This window comes from Daktulosphaira vitifoliae, unplaced genomic scaffold (assembly GCF_025091365.1).
Source record: "Daktulosphaira vitifoliae isolate Bord-2020 unplaced genomic scaffold, ASM2509136v1 Scaffold_2, whole genome shotgun sequence".
Classification (NCBI taxonomy): Eukaryota; Metazoa; Arthropoda; class Insecta; order Hemiptera; family Phylloxeridae; genus Daktulosphaira; species Daktulosphaira vitifoliae.
In genome coordinates, this window is record NW_026099573.1 from 39,452,607 (window position 1) to 39,478,196 (window position 25,590).

Consider the following 25,590-nt stretch of genomic DNA (forward strand, 5'->3'; position numbering starts at 1 on the left):
GTGTAACTATGTAATATTTTTACAAAACTAATACACTTGTGTCTTAATTTAATTATTTAACTTTATTTTAGTACTTACACGTATATTATTAATAAATTATATTTTTTTTAATGTTTATTCTTTGACATTTAAATTAATGCAATGTGAACTGAATTTGTGTTTGTGTTTTATATATATATATATATTTGCCTTTTTATAACTGTGATAATTGTAGTCGTATAATTTAATAAAATAAACACTACTACCGAATTAAAAATAAAGTATTTCTAGATTTATATTAAATTACTGAATGGTCAAAGTTATAGAAATGTCATAGTATATAATGTAATGCGTCATGAAAAGAAATCCTTTTAAGATAAAAAATATTAGAGCTGTGAAGTCGCGGTACAATTGAAACGTGGTATAGTTCAACAGCAAATGATATTGTATCCTGATTTTGTTAAGTTTTATAATTTATAAGTATAATACATAATAAATACTGATTAAAGTAATTAAATATAGTTTGAAATTGATAATCAATAATCAAATAATTTATGGAGAAATTATAAAAAAGTTCTGAACATCGTTAGTTAATTTCATTTATAATATTAAAATTATAATTTATGATAAATCATTGGTTGGATTTTTTTAAAAGCAGCCCCTTTCCTTTTCATATACATAAAAGTTATACATTAAAACAGGATTGTTATGTTTTATGTTTTAAACATGCTGTTTTTTTTTTTTAAATACGTTTTTTTTAACAACTCTACATTAATAGCTTCAAAAATTACTTATAAAAATATTTATAATCAACAAATAAATCTTATTTTTTTATAAAAAGGGAAATAATAGGAGTACATAAAATAATTAAAGTTTATAATTACATTAAATATCTAAAATAAGTAATAATTAAAGCGTGATATATTTATTTATTTATAATATTTAATACCCGTAAGGGATAAATGTAAACGGGCATAAAAATTCGAAAATACAGGTTAATTCTTTTAATGTTTCAACTTTATTTTCTTGATTAGATCATTTTATTTTTTAAAAACTAGTTATATATGAAGGTTGTCATTTAAAAAAATAAAGTTAACACCACTATAAGATATAAAGCGTAAATATAAAAAGTATTTTATTAATGATAATTGGAATAACACATATAACTAACAATAGCAAAAAAAAATCACAATTAAGTTACTATTTAAAAAAAAATTGAGAGTTTATATGCATCAAAAGAACCCGAATCACATCTACGACTCTAAAGATTTTACCATCAAAAATTGAATGAACCTTAATTATTCTTATAAACAAAAATTAAAAATTTTGAAAAAAAACTAATTTTTTTTTTCGCAAATTTTAATTACTATAACTTTTTTAGAAAAAATTGATTCATTCAAAACTCCGATAAATTTTACCTATTAAATTATGAAAGATAATTGATAATTTATTTTTAATTATTTTTCCTTTTTAAAATACATTAATTAAATGAGTTTACACATAAAAATCAAAACTTTTAATAATTTTATATTTTTTAGTATAAATCAAAAGATTTAGTAAAAAGTTTAACGGATTTACGTCAAGGTATTTTATGTAGAATGATACGATGTAAATTAGCTGCTCAAACTTTGGTCAAAGTAAAAAAAAAGAAAAAAAAATTATTTAAATTTTAAATTGAACATTACAATACAATCTTTTTGCACAATTAGTCGTTGTTGTATAGAAGTTTTTGTTTTACTTTTTTCGAATGATAGGAACTAACGCGTTAAAAAGTAGAAAGTTAAATTAGTTTATTGTTTTAACTAGATAATTTAATAAGTAACTTTATTTTTATTTTTCAATAAGTTATGTTAGTATTCAATAATTGTGTTTAGTAGACTTTTAGTATATTACTGAAATAAATAAAATTTTGACGAAATATTTAACATTTTAGACTGTCTATGTCCTGAACAGCAATAACAGAACTATGTGGTATATAATTTTTTTTAGTAATATTATAAGATGATAAAAAATGGATATCCTTGTTGTAGTTTTAATGATAGATGATTAAAATTTATTCTTCGTTATGAATGAAAAAATATTATTTTTTATATGGACAGTAAAGCTTTTTATTGACTGGTTTAAGTTAGGTTAAAAATGTAATATTATATTATTACATATAATATTAACATAAAATATGATGTTATCATTTGTACATGTATGTCACATATTATGATTATACAAGATCACCAAAACAGGGTTCTCTTATTTAAAATACAAAATAACCCTTTAATTATGCGATAAAATCTCCCTCTTGTAGAAATTATTAAGTAACGCCTACACGCAGGGACCCCATTTTAATTAACCAATTAGAATACAAGGCCTCAGCTTCCAGAGTCACGGTAGAGATCGCTGGGCTACCCCTTTCAGACTATAAAAAGCCATTTTCCCCATCTAAACCAGTTCTTTTAACGATTTTAAAATACACAAAATCTACGACGTTTTACTCAAGATTTCACTCTCCGGGACTTAGCCGTTTTTTTTAATTTATTTGGACTAGAATATTTTTCTTTAAAACTAAATAACACTTAGAAATTTTAAAGTGAATTTTGTTTTGGTGAATCTTTTAATCTAATTTAATTTGTTCAATCATTAATAATATTTTATTTTTCTTGTTGTGGAAATAAATATCAAACAATATATTAAACATTACATCTTCTTAAAATGATTTTATTTTAATAACAAATCTAACCTAACTTGAGATTTTTATTTAATAATAAAAATTTATTGTGAGCTTTACTAATTGGGTAGCTAGTCTCGTTGCTAATGTCTTTGTTTTAACAAACATTGCGCCGGCAGACAACACAGAGAAACTTACGAATATATTTGTAGTGTTTAATTTTTGTCTTGGTGATTATTGTGCAGCATCCTTTCAAAGTGCTTTTTAGCACCGGGACACATTGGGCCAGCACAATTCTGCCTTGATAAATTTTTTACATAGATATAAATATTTCTGAATTTTGTTTTGACCAGGCCATAGGAAAATTTAAGAAATATTGGTGTCGATCTCTCAATAAAATATACTCTCAAAAAAAGTCAATAAGTAAAAAAAATTAAAATTGTATTTATAATAAAATATAGAATGTTTAGAATCATTCACTAGTAAGACCAGTTGTAGACTTTGTGTAATTAAATCATATTATTTAAAGTCTTGAATCGTTTTTGTAAGTAATTATATAGACTTCATGACGAATAGTGTAAATCGTATACCGCAGTGCGTTTAATGCAGAAATCAACACTGGATTACTTGAAATATTATTGTATTACATAGGACGTAAGGTAAGTACAATTTAACCTATGCTTTCGAACTTCCAATAATCTATTGCGTGATAAACCATTAATAATTAATGAGAGAACCAATTAATGAGAAAATTAATTAAAACAATCTACAAAAAAACTTTTAAAAATTAATAAATATAATAATCTACCAATTTCTAGCTTATTCTTTTCTTTTTAAATTTTTTATTCTTTCTTTATATTTTTGGTTTATTACAAAAAATTATTACTACTATACGAAGTAACTGATAACTTAAATGAGTTAAAACTTAGTAATTCATAAATTATAACTCAACTACATTTTTTTTAATCTAACTTAACATTATAAGTGAGAAAAAATGACCAGATTTTTTAATAAAAGAAGACTGATAATTTAGGTCGGACTTGGAATCTCAAGGCTTACGACAGTTATCAAATCAGTGCCATCTTTCAGTGTCATACTTAGAAATATACTATAAGAAGAGTCTCAAAGTTTTACGGAAGCTTAAACCATCTAATTTTTCTAATTACCATTATTTTATGACAATGGGGGGTCCGAAATCCCTCGTGAATACTCTAGTTTTATATATAAAATTTAAAAAATGTATGTATCAATTGTAATGAATAATTACTATTTGACGTATCAAGATGACCCCTTAATATTTTGGAACCAATGTATCTATCTTGTCTCCTTAATTCGAAATACGATCTTGCTGGTAGTTTGATTAAATATTATGATTGGTCAAAAATACATTCCTATTTTTATGATAGAGATATAATATAAATATATTATATAGTGTCAGACAGATATAAATTTATATTTATCCTGACTATGCTCGGTTGCCACTATGTCACATCTAATTGTACTGGGTATTTTTTAAAGTCATATTTTAGACTAGCTTATAGGGTAATTTAAAATACTAGCTGATGGTGTGTTCAGAATAAATTAACAAATTTATAAATGCATATTATTCCGCGTCTAACTAATTACCTTATATGTTGATATGAAACATAATATTACTATTAAACTTATACAAAAAGTGAAAATATGATCAGTTTTCCAGAAATTTCATTTGAAATGTACAAGATTTACATTGAATGATCATTTTTATAATGAGTTATAAAACAAATGAAAACCTTAATAAAATAAAATAATTTAAAACTAATAATTTGGATTTGTTTCCAAACTCATAAAATAATTTAAATATTTTCCTATTGGCATATAGTTTTCATGAAATTGATTTGTCAATAAATACTTAAATACTTTTTATGTAGTAGCCTAGTAAGTATTTGGTAAACTTCAAAACAAATATCAAAATTCTGAGTTATAATTATACAATGGTGATAATAACATTTATTATCCTTCAAAAATATTTTATGAAAGTCAACTCATTCCTCAAGTATATCACTATAACAGACACTAGTTTAACAAGTGAATTAATTCATAGAATTAAAAAATAGACAAAACAAAAAAACGTTATTAAATTTATCATATTTTTACTTTAAATATAAAAATTCTTGACATATGAAATTTAAAAATCACTGAGTTTTTACTAGAAAAATGAAGTCAAGTTTATACATATTTCAAACGTGTAGAGCCCACGTAATAATAAATTAATAATATAAATAAATATAGTAGGAAACAATAAGTTAATAAATAAATAAAATATTAAAATTTAAATAAGCTAACGATTTTCTTTCATTTTAATTTTACTGTTTTTGGGCTGAGTATGCCATATTTTGAGCTGCGGCAGAGTCAACTTCCAAACTTCTGCCATAGTGATGCGATACGGATTCATGAGACTCACCACCTTGTTGAGGTTGTAACAATTTTTTCAGAGCAATGATGCCAGATAATACCAAGGCTATTTTACTGATTAAGAGGGCTTTACCTGCCATCAAAGCAACCATTTTGAAAGCCATTGGTCCCATGATTGCAGCTGCCATCATACCAGCCATCATCATTGCTTGTTGCATACCCTTGTCTTTCTTCTTACGGCCTAAGAAAAATTACCAAATAATAAGTAAAATATGTATTAACAGATAATTCAATAACTAATTTCTACGAGATGTGACGGTTTCTGGACGTTCAAAGACATTTATTTGAATTATATAGCGTCCAAAAATCAATGCACTTTTTTCTCATTTTGAATACTATTTTAATCATTGACTTCAAATTGTTTTTTAATTATTTGTTTCGAATAAAAAATTTATTATATTCTTTATTTTCAAACCGTTAACTAATTTAATTGTATAAACATTTTTTTATGGTGTTAGTAATAACACTGCCATACCAAAAAAATACTATTCAAACTCATAAATTAAGTTAATTAACACAATATTAAGACATTTTATGATTGTCTCACCTTCTTGTCCAAGAAGTCCATCCAAAACGATTGTTCTGGTGGCCATCAACTTGTCTACACGGTTAGCGATCATGTCATCAAGTAATGCATCCTTTTGGTCGACATCTTTGGTAGATTCAAGTATAACACGATCATTGTTTTCGCTGGAATTATCAACAACAGACTTTGCGGTACGAGCTGTTAAAGCAACGCCTTCCATAATGTTAACTGTGGGCTTGCTAAGCGCCCGATCTAATGCAATCAGAGCTCGGCTTTTTAAGCAAACTGTAGGTCTTTCAGATGAAACTCCACCGAAGCAATCATCAACAACTGACCATAACACTTTTCCAAAACCTAATAATGAATCTTCGATCTGCGATGGGGAAGATTCAGCGGGTGTAGTTTCTTGATGCATAGGCACAGCGATAACGAGACCGAAAGCGGCACAAAATAACGACAAACGGATCACGGACATGTTAAAGTGTAGTTTAAACAATATCTTTTTAAAACAAAGGATATTACAAAAAACTTTAATTTCTGGTTTGATCCGTCTTGTTAGAAAAACTGCTTGGAAATGATGATTTTGACAGTGGTACCTGGGTATATATACTCAATTTTGTGTAAGCTCAGAAAACCGTGAAAATCTTAATGACTACACCCAATGACGATGTTAATAAGAATTATTGCCATGTGTGCGAATGAGAGAGCGATACAGTGCACAAGTTCTTAAAACAAGAATAGGTGTTTGACCCTAAACAGTGAGTCCCAAGTATGAGTGACCAACTAACACAATAACAAAGGTGAAACCGTTTTTGATCCTCAGACCATAACGATACCTTACTCATTCAATAATCTACGTTTTTCTTTTATTAGTAATTATTTTTGTTAAGTACATATACGTAGTATGCGTTCTTAAAAGCTGTATAGTGTATGGTATAATGATATGTGTTCAGATTTATACGGTACTGAATTTAGCGATTTGATAGTAATCAGACCATGGGCACCAAGAGGCTTGTGGAAAGCGTCCAGATGATATCCGCCAAGTAGGTACCCGACCGGAAAACATTTGTCTATAATGATGTAGGTACACAAATATAACATTCGCATTATAAACGCAAAATAATCAAAAATTATGTATAATTATTTTCCATGCATTTGTTAAGTTTCATTCGAAAGCAATAAAAAAAAGTAGTAGATTCTTATCACTTTTGAATCTCAATCACATTTTATTTATTTTTACGTTCATATTTGTACTCGTTATTCAATATTTTTTAAAGAGAAGAATTTCTTCAATATTACTCGGAAAACGACGACACCTATAGGATGTGGGGCGAATCCAAGTTTATATGATATTGGGTAGACTAAGAGCTTACGTAGAGACTGAAAGTTGTAGTGTTCTAATAGTCGACGCGATGAAAGCGTCTAAACAATTGAATAAAGTTTATTTAGAAACAGTAGACATCGACGTTATTTTAGATGCTTTACTTGAAGCAAAAAACAGAAGATCTCAAAGTTTTTTTAAACGTTTTCTTAGCTATTTTGTTCTATTCATAGCAATATCTGCAATATCAGGGTCAAACCACTGGAATCAAATATCGGATAGTTTGCATCAAGTATGGCAAAATAACATAGCACCTTTTATATCTGGAGGATACAAACAAGTAAAAGATAAAAATAGTAAATATTACAGAATAATGAAATGTTTTAAAATAAAACAAAATAATTTATCATAAATTAATTTGTATAATTAAATTTTTTATTGCATTAAGAGAGAATATTTCGTATTTATCGTTAACATGATGTTATATTAGCAAAAGCAGTTGCCGAAACCATTGGAGCGTTTATTTTACCATAAAAACATAAAAAATATTTTAAATTGTTTATAGCAGTTGTACATGTTTCATAAATTACGTTATAAATGATTAGCATGATGTTAACATTAGAATATCCCACCGGTCATCTAAACTTATTTACTAATTTTCAGTTATATTTATTCGAATATTTTTATTTTAAATTATGATATATATATATATATATAATTTACATTATGTGTAATAGTTTATGAGTTATTTAATTAGTGAACAACTAATTAAACTAATTTGTAATTTACTCAAAGTTCAATAAACCACAAACTATATGATTACAAAAACAAAGTAATTCAATATGAATCAGCTCCATATTATCTACAGATCAAAATAAAAATTTGTACTGTATCTTGTAGCTCATAATACTTAACTAAGATTATTTTTTAATTCCATTGTTAATTAGTTTAACTAAAATCCAAAATAATTTGTGTGTTTCCTTTAATGACCATATCATAAAATGTTTTCAGAGCTGCACAGCCTTTGAAATTTTAACTATTATAAAATTTAATTATTTCAAACTGTTTTCTTTTGTACTTCATGTTTTTTAATGTGTATTAATAAAAATCTGTTTATTAAATTGTTTTTTATATATATAATTTTTTTTTTATAAAATTAAATATTAAGACATTTATCAAGTGAAGTTAGATTCATTTATTTTTTAGTTTATATTGTTATTTTGTTTTGTTTAAAATAAAAATAATTTTTTTTTTAAATAGATAAATTATTTTCTCTACGGTGAACCATATGAAAATCAATAATCATAAGTTCCATATAAGCTTCCTATATTTTTAAATTAATATTGTTGGTTAATCGAATGTATTATTCGTTCATGCGTCTTAAAGATAATACGCTGTTTAGTCGAGTGCACTATAATGTTACAAGAATCGAAGACATAAGAACATCAAGTCAAAATTTATACAATACATGAATCTATACTATACATTATCTTAAATAGATAAAATAATAATTATATTACACCTTACTTTTATTGACATTATTTAGCTTGCTAAAGAGATTTAAGAAAAATTATTTAAAAATTAAAATAAATAAGCACACATATTTTTAAATTGAATACTTAAAATGCGAAAGAGTACAATTTTAGAGGTGTTGTAAAACTTAATATGTCCCTTAGGTCTATAGAGTATTTTAGACCTTATATGGAGGTAGTTAAAAATATATATTTTTTTTGATTTTATTACAGAAACCCCAAAATTTATTTTATAAATATGCTTTACAAAATTTAGGGCCGTATTATAAAGTTAAACTAGTGCCCCGTCCTTTTGAAATAGAGTAAATTAAGTGTTTTTAAAAAAGAAAAATTAACTATTTAATAATAACTTTTTACATTATATTTATTGATATAGTTGCCTGACCTATAATTACAGTAATAATAATTACAGTAATAATAATTACAGTGTGCTGTGGCATTGCCAGATTTCTTCGAAGATGTACTTCGACCACCAATTAATTGTTCATTTTGTATCGGACTGGAATCTATTGATGTAGTATCTAATCTGTCAATTGAAACATTTGAAAAGGAGTGAGTAATAATGCCTAATAGACTATTAAAAATATAATCCACTGTATCTTTTTGATAAAACATATTTGTTTGAACCAAATTAGACTTAAAAGTTAAAAAACGCTAGAAACAAAATTTAAATATTAGAAAATTTGTAATTTTTGATATTGTCAATAACATTTATCGACAAATTTAACTATTTAATAGTTTATTTATAAAACAAAATACTTTTTAAGTAGGTTTGTATAAAATGAAACTATTAATAATATTTTAGAAGATTTATATATATATATAAAATGAAAAATTATTTAAAAAAAGATACCTGGAGCTCTAAAAAAAATTGAAAAATGTACAAGAAAAACAATTTTTTACCCTTAGTGATCAATTTTTTAATTCAATTAATTTTATTAAGAAACTAATGTGGCGATTTTTCTTTTATGTTATGTCATTCTAGTAATATAATAGACTACTAATCATAAAATTGTATTCATCACAATTCAGATATGCATACACTGGTCGACCAGTAGTAGTTACGAATGATCAAAGTATAAGACAGTCGGCAAGTTTTAGCTTTCAGTTATTCAAAAACCTATCAAAAGCACATCGGTTAAAGTCATGTCAGTATTTTCCATACAAAACAGAATTTGATACGCTCGAAGAAGCGTTGAATATGGACGAAGGGCGATCCAATCTTAGGCCTGGATATGTTCCTTGGTACATAGGATGGTAAGTAAAAAAATGTAAAGAAGGTAAAGTTATTTTGATTTTACTTACAACGTTAAATTTTTTTACGGAGTAGTTGAACTTAGTTAAAGGTAAGGGTGTGTATCGCTGATAACTAAGAAATACATTTTAAGAGATTTCTTTTTATTGCTGGGATCGAGTGGAATTTTTCAAAATTAAGGCACTGATAGCTCAAACTATATACGTTTTGTTATCTTTTGACGCAGTGTTGAACATAATCAGTCCAGTACGATGGAAGTAATCGTGTATAATGACACAAAAAAAACATTGTAGAGTAAAATCAATAATTTCTCAGCTATGCATTGGAACTAAAAAAATAGATAATTAATTTAAGAGTAATGATTTTTTTTTTAGTGTCAATTTTAAAAATTTAGATTAAATTAGAATTTAAAATGATTATCTAATTTATTGATATTTTTTATTGGTTAGTAATAAAATTGGTCCAAAAGAGGACAAAATAGGTTTTGATTAAATTTCTTCTAATTAATAGTTATAAACGTAAACACGTCTAAATATTCAATATATACACCTACTCCATCTCAGCTAATGCATTATTAATAAACATTGTTTGGAAAACTAGTTAATTCTATAGTGGTGAAAATTATATTTGAATTACAATATTCTTTTATTTGAACCTCTCTCTAGAATAGAAAAGAGTGTTTTATTTTATTATAATAAAACAATATTTAAAATACAAATGCACATCAATTTTGAGTACTTCCTCAAAACAAGCCGTTTTTAAAAAGTATTAGACCGGTTATTTTTTGTTACAGGTAGATTTTTCCTAACTTTTTATTTTACGCTTCAACTAAATACAATTTTTTAAACAAAGTAGTACATTTTCATTTCATTGTTAATAAGTTATTTGGTATGTTGGTAAACGAAGGTCTAGTAATAGATTAAATTTGTTGAGATTAGTCTGATGACCGCAAAAGCCATTGGAATGGAATATTAACACTAACGTTCCTATCATTTAGTTAATTATCGCCACTAAAACGAAAGTAAAATAAACATTTTAATAATCGTTACATTTACGACGAAAGTAAAGTAAATTAACCATATTTTTCATTAATTTACTTATTTATAAAAATTACTTTTAGTAGTTAAATCTTTCATATTATTATTATAAAGCATCTGGTAATGTTCAGCTTGATGAAATTTCTTCGTACTTGTAATTTCAAATTAGTTGTCCATTGCTACCAAAAAAAAAAATATATAACGCAATTAAATCGTATAAACATTTTGCCTGTTCCAAAAGAAAGTTAATTTCAAGTATATATAAATTAAGTATATATATTATAAGTATATTTCTAAAATTTTTAATATTGTTAACTTTCTTGATTTTTAGAAAGTATAGAAGTATGGTAATTGAAATAAATATATTTTTTTTTACCACAGGAGTATTTGTGAACTCAAATATATAAATCGTCTTAAAAATTATGTGGCTATTCCCAGTTTTTTGTCTCCCGAATCAGATATAAAACAAACTTTATGGATATTTATGGGAACCCCTGGTCACGGAGCTCCAATGCATGTAAGTGAAAATAACTCAATGAACTTAAACCTCAGGGATCAATGATCTTGAAAAGTTGTTTTATACAAAAAGAATGATTTGTTAACTATGTGTCATATAAGTATCTTTGAAAATATTAGAACTAATCTTTATTTTATTTTTTTAACAATATTAATTTTTTGTTGAGCTGCTTTACGCAAAAAATGAATTTTCTGTTACCATCCCTTTTATCTTAAATTCATACTAACTTTCGATTTTCAAATGGTAATTCAATTTTTTTTTATCATCAGATTTATTCAAATGAAAAAAAAATGTTGTGTACTATTCGATTTTTAACAAGTTCCAGCCGTTTAAGATTAAGAGGAGACCAAAGAAAAAGCGTACTCATTTTTAAAAGACGACTTCTTTAATGGAACATTAATTGAATTGTGCTACCAGTTTATAACATAATGACAATGATTTTCAATAACGTAATTAAAAAAAAAAAGAAAATCATAATGTAATACAATTTTTGATAAGAATTTTGTTGTCATAACATTTTCAGTTATCTAGAAACACCCCAAATTTTGTGAATAAGTAATTTATTTTCATAAACATCTAATCGTGGACGTTCATAAAAATGAGTTATGATTAATTCCTTCTTTGTGATTGAGAGTCAAAACCTTATAAAATGGTACCAGGAATTCAGAAGGCGAACACTTCAGTTTAAATAGACAAAGTTAAACATTAGTATGCTATGACTATGATTAGTAGTAATGTGACATAAGTTAGTGCTAACGATGCAAAGATCAGAAATTGGCATTAGCTTAATGCAAAACCCTTGCTGAAGGCTATTCCAGCAACGAGTTGATAAAACTGCTGCTGTCAGCTATATCTATAGCTGACAATAATTATATCAGGTCGATTAATGTACTGATAATCTGTATTCCGCCGTTACACAACAGCCGTCGACGATTGATTGGTGGTGACTGTTGAAATTCGATTAGCCGCTTTGGTTACATAATGAAACTTGAGGAATTTCTTAGCGTCCAAATTCCGCGTAAAAACGTAAGTCTTTACAGGTGTTAATCGTGCAGAATTTCGGATAAAATTAGAATTTTTGTAACGGGACTCGTGTGAATCATCGTCATATAACATCGTTATTCATACAATAGAACTATGTTAGTGGCCACTTGATAAGAGGCAGCGAGACGCTGGACATTTACTCGAGACACCTGGATGTGCACAAACATTAGTCCTTATGAATTCCTGGTACAAGATTTCGATATTTGTTAAAAAATACCGAACTAGTGCCCGTATGCATAACCCTGACCTAATGTGCTACATAATAAAGCGTATGTGTTACATGGTAATTCAACAATTATTGACATAAATAATATGGTTTATTAATAATAGTTCTTTATGGGTTACCTAAGTTTTTACCTTACATAGTCCCATAGCTATGGAAAGTTTTATGGAAGTAAAATCGTTTTTAAAGCATCGATATGTTGTTTATATTATCTATTGTCGATACCACAAATTAAATAAAATTGTATCTTATCTAATAAAATCATGTGTAATTTTTAACATACTCTCTTATTTTGGCGCCTATCTGATGAGAATCCTTTTAATAGTCCTAAATACAATATGATGAATTTATTTTTAGATCACCATATACAGCCTTTAATGATATTACAAGATTAATTATGTTGTGCAATATCTTATGAATTCCTGAAACAAATTTGTAATATTTTAAATGTATAATAAAATAATTGAGATAGATAAACAATACAATAATTTTTATTTATCTCGATGAATAAAATAGTAGGGAATTATAATTTGAATTATTGTCAAGAGATATTTTACTAGATAATTATTATTATATGTAAAACATAATACACAATAAATACAAATCGTCATATGAGCAAATAGGTGGGCGCTTTGACTAGTTAACATCAAAAGTAAATTTTACCATTATTTTAAAATGTTTATAGGGAAATATAAAATAATTTCTTTTATTACTATATAAATAATTGCTGTTTTTCTTGAAATTTTGTCTTTTAATATTGTGAATGTGCAATGTCATCGTATAGTGTGTGTACTTTACTTGAAACTAGTAATATGTCTTGTTTTCAACAGCTATAGTTAAAATACTACATGGGTAGGAAGTACATAATGTTATACATAGTTGTTTATTTATAAACATATAAAAAAAAAGATTGGTAAAATCATATCGAGCTTAGCGAACAATTTTTTTTTTTTGGTCTTTAGAACTTAAACACCCTCAAGTTCGAAACAATATTTGTGCCTATGAAATTTGTACATAGTTTTGAAATAACATTCTAATGTTGTAATATAATAACATTAAATAAAGTTTACAGACATTTTGTATTATAACGATTTTTATTTATCTGAGTTAAAAATTTCTTTTAAATTTTTTTGGATATTTGTGTATTTGGATTTTTTGATTTGATAATTTTTGTAAAAAATTGTTTTATTGTATACAATTTTGAGTAGTAAAACAAGTTGCACTTTTTTGGATTTCAACCTATTATAAAAACATTTTAAATTTATTCCGCTATTCAAATCAATTTCGAAATCGGTTTATTAAAACTTATATTAATATGAACATGTATTCTTTTACTTTAATGGGAATATATTATTTAAATATTATACAAAGTAATTTATTTAGCATACCACTCATTTTTTCGTAAATAATAACTTATTTATCAAATTGTATAATTAAAATTATACCTTCACATTTTTTTAAAAAAAATCATTATATAACAAATAAATATGAAACAGTATGCTTAATAAACTATTTTCTTTTATGGGATAATATTCCATTGGGATATATATTATGGGAACACATAAATGTAATTAATTTTTATTTTTAGATAGATAAAGTAGGATATCCTTCGTGGCAAACTCAGCTCAGAGGATCAAAAAAATGGACTTTGAGAACACCGCTGGAATGTTTTTTCAAATGCAAAAAACATTATGAAATTGAAATGGAATCTGGTTTTATAAGTAAGATTATTAGTGACTGTCTAAATATTTTATAGTTAAATATATTATCATAAAATATTAAGACTATTTTTTCAAATGGTCCAAGGAAATCATACCTTTTTTTCTCAATTCATTTTTTGTGTATGCATATTAAAAAAATTATAACCTTTACAGTAATTTTTTTTTTTATAATACAAGCAAATTTGTTAATTTTTTTGAGATAAAGAACAAGGCCATGTTTATAAAAACTTATACTTATACTGGGCAGTTAACTGGAAAAATTTTGATAAATTAAAGATATGGATAACTGATAATATTTAGTATTTGGCAATATTTTAAAAAATTATTTCGAAAATAATTTATTTATCTTTGTTATATATTTATTTAATGGACCATAGTTTATCTTTCTGGACCCTATTTTAAAACGGTCCTTCTTCGAAGTAATCTTGGTTGCTTACTAATACAATCAGAATCTGAATTAGAATAGTTCTTACTTATCATTAAAAACTTCTTTTCTTGATCTATGATTTATCTCATTATATATGTATTTTTATTTCAGTTATTTTAGATACCAATATCTGGTACCACAAAACTGAAACTGTTGGTGATGATATAAGTATAACAGTGGGAGGTGAATATAATTGAATTTTCAGCGAGTTAAACTATAAAATACTATAATTTTGAATATTTAATTTTTTGAAAATAAAAAAAATAATATATAAACCTTTAAGAATTTTATATTCCTATGCAAATTAATTAAAAATAATGATTTCTATAAGTACATATTGAAAAAAAGGAAACAAAAAAATTTTCATTAAACATTTTTTGATATAAAAATAAATATCTTAATTATAAGATTTATAAATACATATTAATGTGTATAAATTAAGTAGTCAATGAAAAACTCTTGTAAAATAAATTACTTAATGAGTTATTTCATTTTAAACTATATAAATCCTTTGGTAGTAAAAAAACTATATAGGATTTATACCAAAAATAAAACAAGTTAGTCATTCATTTAAAGATATTAATATATATTTCATTTAAAAATATGAAATCTGCGAGATTTTAACAACAATTTAATTACCCTGTCACAAAAGTACACTATTTGAATAAAAAAAATTAACACTTAACATTTTTTAATGCATAGCATTGTCTTTTAACAAACAACATATAACAATCATTGTACCATACCCTGTTAAAATAATAATTAATTTAAATATTACAGAAAAACATTTCTTAATACTTCAAATATGATATAATTATACTTTGAATATTAAGTCATGAAATATTATAGCATGATGGATCAAAAATTAAAATAATACTGAATGAAATATAAAAAAAACATTGATAAATTTATTTTTATTCTTAAATTTCAGTGTCTGTATGGTGTAAGAAATAAGATTAATCCTTTTTTTCAATAATTATTGCTTATTAAAAATAATAATGGTATACATCACAAAAATTTATTCATTAGTACAATTTATAAGATAATTCAAAAATATATATAGTAAATACATTTTTACAAAAAAATTACATAGTTCTAATAAAAAAAAAAAATCAAATAAATATATTTTGGAACGACCTAAAATGTTATTTAAAAACAAAATATTAAAAGTATAAACATAGTTTATTATGCATCACAAATCCTCATAAATAAATTTCATTGCATGAACTAAAAATGATGTTATAAGATTTCTTTATGGTTTTATCCATTTGTATGATCCATAATATTTAAAGTTATGTTTAAGAGCAAGTTGGTCTCCTTCAGTTGGACCACGAGTACCATATCTAAAAAAAAGTATATAAAATTTTGAATTATTTATCATAAAAAAATAATCTTATGAAAATAAATCGAATTTATAACTTTTCATTAATGTTCCCCTTTGACTATGAATTTTATTGATGCCAGAATCAAAACTGTACGAGACTATAGTTTATTTGAACAATCCAAAATGGTAAAAGTTCAATGACTTAAATGAACTCAAATATAATAGGTAGACAGAATTTTGTACTTTTAAAAATCATTTAAAAAGTAGTAAAGTGATACTAACTTATAGGGTATTGGAGTAGGGTTAGTTGCTTCAATCTCATGTAAAAGAGGGGTGAATATACGCCAAGCTTCTGACAATTCATCTGAACGCACAAAGTGCATTTGTGAACCACAGAAAACATCAAGAATCAGTCTTTCATATGCATCGGGCAACTTGACATTCTACATTGAAAATTAATAATATTTTACTTCATAACAAAATAATTAGTAGAATAATTACCAAGAATAATTTTTAAATTGAATTTAATACCTTATAACGACTATTGTAAGAAAGATCTAATTCAGTTTCTTCCATTTCAAATCCAATTCCTGGTCGTTTAGTCATCATTTTTATGTAAACAGCTTCATCAGGTTGTACTCTAATTACAAGTTCATTTCTTTTCAAAACTCCACCAAAAATATCTCCAGGTACATCATGATACTGAAGACGTATTTCAGCCTTTCGTTCATTTAAAGCTATAAATATAAAAGTACTTTAAAGTCGTAAACTCTGGTGTAATTTGTACATCTTTACACACCTTTTCCACATTTCAAAATGAATGGCACACCGTCCCAACGTTCATTGTTTATTTTAAGTACAGCTGATGCATATGTAGCCGTTTTTGAACCTTCTGGCACAGTTTTGTCATCGCAATATCCAAACTTTTTATGATCCTCGGTAGCTTCTGGGTTTCCAACATATTGTCCAAGAACTACATCTGATAGTTGAACTTGTGGAATACACTTCAAAACTTTAACCTAGTTAATAATTCATAATAATTTTTTTTTTTCAAAAAAATAGGTATAATAATTAGTTTAAATTAAATTTAATTATTACGTAAAATATTAATAAGTTGGAAATCACTGAATGGATCCAAAAGAAAACGTACATTCTTTTAGATAATAAAAAAAAGGATATTTGTGGTAACCAAAAAAATATATGGGTCTTTCTTGAACAAAACTCTAGAAATGTACCTTAAACTACTTAATCTAATCAAATTTACTATAAAAATTCTAAGGTATTTTTTAACAAGGATTAATTATTTGTTAATAATACTTTTTTTGTAAATATATAAAAATTTAAGTATAATATTAGGAAGAAAATTACTTTTTCATTTCGAACATCATCGGGATGAATTGTTGCAGGTTTTTCCATGGCTAACAAACTAAGAATTTGAAGTAAATGATTTTGCATAACATCTCTTATAATTCCAAAGCTATCAAAATAACCACCACGTCCTTCTGTTCCAAAAGGTTCTTTAAAAGTAATTTGAACCTGAGCAATATTATCTCTATTCCACCCAGTACTGAACATTCGATTTCCAAACCTTAATTTTTTTCAAATAATAGATTAGTTACATTGTATTCTATATTCTCTTTAAAAAAATTAATTAAAACTTTAAATTTAGTTACATAATTTATATACTTGTACTTTCAGTTTTAGGTGATAGAAGACATTTTGATTTTTTTATCATTAGAAATTTTAAATATTAAAAATATAAATACTTTGGGCTACAGAAATTTAGAAGATGTAAATAGCTTTAAAAACACTTAGTGTTCTGAAGAAATTCTATAATAATAATACCCTTTTTTTTTTTACACAACTGACATTGTTTAGGATTGCTCTGGAATTGCCGTTAGGCATTACTTCGGGTGGTCCACACTGTCTCTAAAACTCACAATGTAGTGTGGCCTCCCTCGTTAGCTGGATCCCAGAGTGGAATCAGTTGCCTGAGTTACACTACGTGGACGTGAAGGCAGGACTTTATGAGGGGTAGTAATAATACCCTAGGAGAGACAGTTATTCGTATGCTAGTGTATTGCAATAAATTATTACAATCATCAAATAAGAAATGTTAAAGGTTAAACTAATATAGTAATATATATTTAAATATTGAATATTAAATATTTAAATTGGCTTAAAAATATAAATATAGGATTAAAAAACAATTCATCAAATAAATAGATCTTGTATTAACTAATAAAAATAAAATTTATTTTATGAGCAATAAAAACACAATGAATTATGTTTCTAATTATTATATAACGGTCATTAAAGTGTAACCTAACCAAAACATAATCAGTAAAAATTCCAATACAACGAAAATAAAAATTTTTTATTAATATATTTTTAAAAATGTGAACTGAAAAGGAATTTATTCATTTTTTAAACGAAAGTGTAAAAAATAGAATACCACTAAAAAGAAAAGAAAAAACAGAAATGAATCCATTTTTTGTTTGACACAAGGAAATAATTTTTTTTTTTAAGGAACCTAAAACATTTTTAAAAATAAAAAAATCTAAGGATAAGACTTATTTAAAAATTTAGAAATTGAAGATTAATAATATTAAATGTTAACATTGAAAATTACCGTAACGTCATTAAATTCTGTACCATTTCTTTTCCAAGGTAATGATCTATACGATAAACTTGATCTTCACTAAATAGTTTGGCTAAATGACTACTAAGTTTTTCAGAACTGTCAGCATCTCGCCCAAATGGTTTTTCAATAATAATACGAGACCAACCCCTTGAAATAAATAGATTATTAAATTATAAAAATGTATTACTTTAGCTGGGTAGAAAATATTAACTTACTTGTTGTTCATACATGTTTCCTGAATATGAGTAGTAGTTTGTTCAAATAGAGATGGAGGAATGGCTAGATAAAATAATCTATTTGATGGTCCTGATGATTCGTGACTAGCAAGTTTGTTACTCAAATTCTGATAATCAGAAACAGCATCATATGATCCACTGACATAGAAATTATAAGACCAAAAATCAGCAAGACGATCTTTCTCATGTTCACTACACTTATTACGTTTAAAAATCCAAATTAATTATAACAAATAATAATTAATATTTAAATGAATAGTATACTTTTAAATATGGTGTACAGTTAGCCTTAATTTGATCCATGGTTAGCTTTGATCGGGAATATCCATAGATATAAGTTTTTTCTGGTATTAAGCTATCTCTGAACAACATCCAAAGAGTAGGATAAATTTTTTTTTTAGCCAAATCACCCTACAAAACAGCAAAAGTTAGTTTATATTTGCACACCTCAGAACATTTTTCAAAATAAAAAATTCATCATACTGAAGCACCCATAACGACTATCAAGTGAGTAATATTTTGATCATAATGAGCTCCCTCGACGTCCATTTGAGGGGAATTCAAGGACGCCTTGATAAGGGTCAAAGCTTCATCTAAATTATCTAGTAATACAAAAATGAAATAAAATCAATATTTTACATTGAAATAGAAACAATATATTTTACAAAATATCAGATATTACTAATTCTATAAACCTATTTAAGTGTATGGATATAAGGTATATAATAGCACTTGAATTTCGACATAGCAAAATAATATTAATAGTCTATGTACCAAATCACTTTAATAATCATTAACATAACTACAAATTAAAAAACATTTTGAGGAAGTCAATTTCACTAGAATATTAAATATTTGTTTAATTAAAAATAATGTGATTTTTTTTTTAAACTTGCGTTTGTTTGCAATATAGTACAACAATTTTTTTTTTAATATTGTAGTACACTTTGATATAAGTTAGAATTTGTCGATTATCTGGAACATTTTAAAAATCGAGTTAAAAAAAAATTTACATGCTTAGGTGGTCTCTTTCAAACCCATTACTGCACTTAGATTTCTATAGGATTTTCAGAGAAATCATACTAAAAGAAAACTTATTGTATCTAATAAAAATTTTATTAAAATTTCACCTAGATCAGTATTCTAAAAAACAGTTACGTCAGTTAAAAAAAGTTTTTTTGAAAATGCTTTTTTTGTGGTAGCAAAATTTTGAAAGGTTTTTTTTTTTAATTTCTCAAAATGAGGGAATTTTTTCAAATTTTTGGCGCTGGTTCAATTAGATTAAAATCAGGTTCTTTTAACATATTGATCATTAAAATCAGCCTAGTGAAATCTGAGAATTTTTTAGGGGCCATAAAAAAAAAACACTCCATCACAAAATCAATAACTCATCAAATTTGTATTGAAGCTACAATTTTAAGACTAAACCTCTTCAAAATTCGCATGTTTCATAATTTGGATCTATATATAATACAAGAATACTAAATAATATCTAATATTATAATGTGAAAAAATATCCTTTTCGTGTATTTTCTTTTTACGATAACACAATTTTTATAATTATTATTTTAAACTTTTTATACTACATGACATATATAAAAAAATTTGTTCAATTCTTTTTCAAATCATTCAAGAATTATTTCATAAGTTAGAAATAAACGAAATTTAAAATAATATATACAAATGTAATTAAAATAGCCAATCGTTTTATAATATACGGGGCCGATTATGTGAAATTTATTTTAAAAGAATGAATTTCTTAAATATTTATTTTTAAGTGATAATTCGTATATCAGTGTTTTACCTACGTAATAAAAATATTTTATAATGATATTTTATTATTGCTTTTTCGATAATAAATCTACATTAATACATTGTATTGTATAAACATTGTATAAAACCTTCTTTAACCTATGACCTTGTCTTAATATAGAATTACAGTCTATTATAATATTGAATGATTAGAAAAGTGAGTAGCGCTGTTTAAACATCTATTGAAATTATGACACATTTAGTATTATCACACCTTCGCGTCAAACCTAATACAATGGTGTACTGGTTAAACTTCATTTTATTCTTTAATTATTTGGATATTTTCATATTTTAATATAAATTAACCTCTAATCTGAAAATATAATTTTTACACTCTCCATATTCTTTATTATAAACAATCAATTGACCTTGCAATATATTTACTTAACTTATAACAGGTTTTACTAGACATTGATAATTTTTTTTATTAACTACCTATACGAAAAATTGTAATAAAACAATTTTAAGTGCAATTGGATAAAATACGCTAATATTTCGATTCGATTAATTTTACAACTTGAAAACAATTCGTTTATTCTATTACGTATTTCTTCGGAATACACGTTAGTGGATTTAATGTGAGAGAGGACTGGCGAGTCTGATAACAAACACAAATATCTGCACTAATCATTCAAACATTATATATATATATAATGTACATAATAATAAAACAAGACAACAATTTAACAGGTTTCCAAATAGCTAATGCGAAATTAAAATTTTTAAATTTACATGTTTGGAATAACCAGAAATAAAAAACAAGTTTAACATTTTTGTTAAATTTGATACACAATAACTCGCAAAATAAAAATTACTTAATAAAACTGAAAAACTAAAACGCAAAAATACATATTCAAGCACTGAAAAAACGGACTACCTTAAATGCATTTTTTTAGTACGAGCTACACCCACCTGTACTACATACTCACTCATTGCATTAAAATATTTATAATTTAATAAGTACTTATCCTAAAATTGTTTTTGACACATCAAATTTTTTGTATGAATAAAATTAAAAAATGTAATTTTTCTTTTCTTATTAGAGAAATAAAAAAAAATATGTTTTTAATATAGTCATAAACTGTAAAATGTATTAAATAAACAAACACATAACTTTTGCTGAAACAAAAGTTATTAGACTCGTCAAAACATTGTGAACTATCTTTATAAATATTTATATAAAAATAAAAGTAAATACTATTTCAGTATTTAAAAATAACCAAAATGTTAGAAATAAAATTAATTTTAGTAATTATAAATTTTAACGGTTATAAAAAATATTAAATAATAATACAATACAAAAATAACTCTTTAGTTATATATTCTGTAAAATTTGTCAGTTCCATTCTGTACACAATTAAATGTTTAAATATATTATAATTGTAGTCTTTAAAAGCAAACTTAAAAGTTTAAATTAAAAGGTTCTACTGTGTTTAAATTTTATACCAAACATTCATTAACAATAAGTATAATGAGAATTTACTAATTCAAAAAATTAGTCCGTTATGAGTTACTAAAATTATTATATTTATATTAACTCAACCCCCTCTGAGGAAAGAGAAACAACAGTATTAAATTTAATTAATATTTTACAAGGAAATGAAAAAAACAAAAATGTATTATATCTCGCTCTACTAGAAAATAAGTTAATTTTAAATATAACACTATAACATATAATAAAAGTTTAAAAAAATTATGTCATTAATCAAAAAGTAAAGTCATTTAAATAAGACTTATATTAATAACAGAAAAAAGATTTTAATATATATATATATATATATATTTAATACATAATTTGAAGTAAAAATATTACATTATCATTTGTAATAAATGAAGAATTTCATTTAACATGCAGCAAAACCACAACTCAAATATTGAAAATAAATCCTTGTTTAAATAATAAAACATAATAATTACGAGAAAAAAAATTATTTATTTTCTTTCAGAGGTTAATATCTAATGCATGTTACTGCACATAATTGCAATAAATTACTACAATTAATAATGAAAAAATTTTTTTTGAAGTTTTGAGAATGAATATAATATCTACAATATTACACACCAAAACACAGTATTATTATTGAATAAAATTAAATAATTTATTAAAACCTTTTAAATAAGTTCAACAGAATTTCCTATTTTAACTAATCAAAATAGTGTAACCCAAGAGATTTTAATTATAGTATCATTAAAATAAATAGTTTTTTAAAAAATTTGATTTTTTCACTATTTTGTACTGTAAGTTTTATTACCATTCACACTGGTAAACCTTATTGTAATAATAAATTTATTAATTTTATACATACATAGTTAAATAAATTTCAAGGACTTTATTAATTAAACAAAGAATTTGAAAATACCATTTAAGTTACAAATATTGATTTTCTATTTAATAACTTAGAACTAAAAATTTATTATTCCATAATTAACGAACAATTAAATAAAAAAGTTTTAAATATTTCAGGAATAATATTTACATATTTGAAACACTGTCATGACATTCTTTGAATGTCCATAATTCATAATTAATAGTTTTAAAACAAATTTTAATTTTTTACAATCTTTTATCATTTATCAAATCAAATATTTATAACATAATTTATTAATGTTATGACAGGTTAAACTGATCAACAAAAATGTCGAATTTGAGTTTATATACTAATGTTATACACTAACATGTTTATACACTAATTTCTACTAAAAAAATATTTTCTTGAAAAATTTAGGTATTGTATCTATAATAATGTAATTAATTATTTTATAAAATATCTTAGTTTTTAATATGAAGTATTTTTAACAAATTTTTCAACAATTATTATTTTTTTTTTTTTGAGTATTATATCAAAATATTAAAATTCACTGCAACTTAAAGATATATGTAAAACTTCTATTGTTATCAACATATCTTGAAAAAAATTTTGGAGACTAATTTTATCTCCCACTCTTAATACTTTTAATTTTATTTCTAAGAATAGAACTTTGTGTATTCTTTTATAATGCCTTATCTCTTATTTTTATTCCATTAAAAATAAAGTTAATTTAAGGTTCTCATACAAATTTTTTTTGTGCTTAAGTTCTGACAACCCTAAAATAGATTTAAGTATGTTATCTTTAAATTGGAAAATATAGGCATAATAAATAATCATTAAAAAAGACAAACATTTTTTTTAAATTATTTGTAACATGATATAATCTATAAACATTAAAACTTTATACTAGTACTATGAACTAATAATAGAACATGTTATCCCAAAAATATTGTTTCTTACTTTTTATTAAATAAATAAATATCATTTCATTTCATGTTAAAAAAATTTAAGTTATAAATAATTTTTCACTTTTAGTTTGCTTTAAAGTTAAAAATTGTACAATTTTTATGCAATAAATATAGACTGCATATAAATTTTAATATTGGGAGAAAAACAATAAACCTACTTAAAAAATAATTCTAATATAGATATTTTTCCAAACAATTTTACATTATAGTATAACTTTGTAAAGATAAAGACACAAAATTTGCTTTAATCAACTGAGATAATATAAATTATTTTTTAATATAATTCTAATCAACTTACTCATATTGGCACGTTCTAGATTATAGTAACCACTGGCTTTACCAAACATTGACAGCACAAGGGCTCGCTGATTGTATAGAATTACAACGATAGGTTTACTGATACTGGTCCAACTTAAAAGTTACTAATGGTGACTTAATAGAAAGTTCAACTGGCTTGCTTTTAAAATAACTACATAGGAAATAGTCACAGGCAAATATTAATAACAACAAAAATATCGTTATACTTTATTAAAAATAATGGTAGTCACTAACAATATTGTCACAAAATGTAAGTACCTACCGACTTAACAACATGAAAACTTTGATTGTTGTGAGACGGCTCGAGTTCAGTACTATAACATTAATATCGACCACGAAAGAACTGACCTACTTTTACCATTAGACGTGCACGTTCACTTTTTGGTTGTCAAGTTCAAACTTCAACACCACCGCAAAGACGTTGACATAACACTCCGGTAAATAATGAGCTAGAGGGAGAACTGCCGACAAACTAAACTATTATCCGCAACCTCGCGTGTTACGTTGTTGTAATTGAATAACTTGATATTATCATTTTTGGCCCATAACCTTTTGCTTCGTCGTTACTGCCGTCTGTGTTATCGTACCTTAACAATTTCGCCACCACACACGTGCGTTTCACTTGATAACAGGGAACTGTTGAATTTATGACATTGACTATTGCATTAGTATCTGGCCAGTCTTACATTTGAAATGTCCATACAAATGGTCTTGAATGAGATATGTATGTACACACCAACTCAATCTCATTTCCCCTAAATGTATTCTTCGAAATATTTTAACTTAGTTGTTATTTATAGCAAATTTTTAAACATTAATAAGTATGCTATTATTTCAGTTATTTTTAACCAATTTGGGAAAATCGACAGAATTTTTTTTTTTTAATTTTCAACGATGGAATTTAATGATTAAAGTTTGAATTTGACTAATTCAACTTTTAAAGTTACCATAGTGCTCTATTAGGAATTTCATTTAAAACAAATCAACCTGTTAAAGCTCTAGTTTAATATATGTGTTTTTCCTCAAGGATTAAATTTTTTATTTCTCGTATCGTGATACTATGCAATGATTGTAACCAATAAAAATAAACAAATAATTTAAATCTTAATTTAATACTCAAATAAATTTAATTTAAAAGAACAAATACATAATGTACACTTTTCTATTCTTCGGTAGATTTACCATATAATTAATTTAAAATTCTAATTTTACATTTGATGAACTAAAAAAAAATTTAAATAGTGAGATTTTTTTTATTCATTTTTAAGTTTTTGAAAAAAATAT

The 25,590-nt window shown here is 24.8% G+C and overlaps 3 protein-coding genes across 4 annotated transcripts; 1 reads left to right on the plus strand and 2 right to left on the minus strand.

Moving 5' to 3' along the window:
- Nucleotides 1–4,921: 4,921 nt before the first annotated feature.
- Nucleotides 4,922–6,211, minus strand: LOC126897572 (uncharacterized). The gene is made up of 2 exons (XM_050671285.1): nucleotides 5,640–6,211; nucleotides 4,922–5,273 (listed from the first exon to the last, which is right to left on the minus strand). Exons 1-2 carry the CDS (start codon nucleotides 6,091–6,093, stop codon nucleotides 4,984–4,986), a joined length of 744 nt encoding a protein of 247 aa, XP_050527242.1. The 5' UTR covers nucleotides 6,094–6,211; the 3' UTR covers nucleotides 4,922–4,983.
- Nucleotides 6,212–6,961: 750 nt separating this feature from the next.
- On the plus strand, nucleotides 6,962–14,920 carry LOC126897571 (uncharacterized). Of its 2 annotated transcripts, XM_050671283.1 has the most exons (6): nucleotides 6,962–7,279; nucleotides 8,899–9,023; nucleotides 9,504–9,728; nucleotides 11,145–11,280; nucleotides 14,136–14,268; nucleotides 14,807–14,920. In XM_050671283.1, exons 1-6 carry the CDS (start codon nucleotides 6,965–6,967, stop codon nucleotides 14,890–14,892), a joined length of 1,020 nt encoding a protein of 339 aa, XP_050527240.1. In that variant the 5' UTR covers nucleotides 6,962–6,964; the 3' UTR covers nucleotides 14,893–14,920. The 2 variants fall into 2 exon arrangements, with proteins under 2 accessions (XP_050527240.1, XP_050527241.1); XM_050671284.1 differs by lacking the exons at nucleotides 14,136–14,268; nucleotides 14,807–14,920 and adding an exon at nucleotides 11,550–13,480.
- A 340-nt stretch (nucleotides 14,921–15,260) lies between these two features.
- Nucleotides 15,261–24,865, minus strand: LOC126897563 (glucose-6-phosphate 1-dehydrogenase). Its single transcript, XM_050671264.1, has 11 exons — nucleotides 24,569–24,865; nucleotides 24,287–24,457; nucleotides 19,383–19,501; nucleotides 19,164–19,310; nucleotides 18,879–19,096; nucleotides 18,652–18,810; nucleotides 17,388–17,607; nucleotides 16,819–17,038; nucleotides 16,551–16,756; nucleotides 16,302–16,462; nucleotides 15,261–16,038 (listed from the first exon to the last, which is right to left on the minus strand). Exons 2-11 carry the CDS (start codon nucleotides 24,333–24,335, stop codon nucleotides 15,948–15,950), a joined length of 1,590 nt encoding a protein of 529 aa, XP_050527221.1. The 5' UTR covers nucleotides 24,336–24,457; nucleotides 24,569–24,865; the 3' UTR covers nucleotides 15,261–15,947.
- Nucleotides 24,866–25,590: the final 725 nt, after the last annotated feature.

Excerpts from the sequence above, each read along its gene's own strand:
- LOC126897572 (XM_050671285.1), bottom strand. The coding sequence starts at position 6,093 with ATGTCCGTGATCCGTTTGTCGTTATTTTGTGCCGCTTTCGGTCTCGTT. Across the intron at positions 5,274-5,639 it reads TGGACTTCTTGGACAAGAAG|GCCGTAAGAAGAAAGACAAG; the intron begins GTGAGACAATCA and ends AATTTTTCTTAG.
- LOC126897571 (XM_050671283.1), top strand. The coding sequence starts at position 6,965 with ATGATATTGGGTAGACTAAGAGCTTACGTAGAGACTGAAAGTTGTAGT. Across the intron at positions 9,024-9,503 it reads ATTGAAACATTTGAAAAGGA|ATATGCATACACTGGTCGAC; the intron begins GTGAGTAATAAT and ends ATCACAATTCAG. Across the intron at positions 9,729-11,144 it reads GTTCCTTGGTACATAGGATG|GAGTATTTGTGAACTCAAAT; the intron begins GTAAGTAAAAAA and ends TTTTTACCACAG.
- LOC126897563 (XM_050671264.1), bottom strand. The coding sequence starts at position 24,335 with ATGTTTGGTAAAGCCAGTGGTTACTATAATCTAGAACGTGCCAATATG. Across the intron at positions 19,097-19,163 it reads ACTGTACACCATATTTAAAA|TGTAGTGAACATGAGAAAGA; the intron begins GTATACTATTCA and ends AAACGTAATAAG. Across the intron at positions 16,757-16,818 it reads CATTTTGAAATGTGGAAAAG|CTTTAAATGAACGAAAGGCT; the intron begins GTGTGTAAAGAT and ends TTATATTTATAG.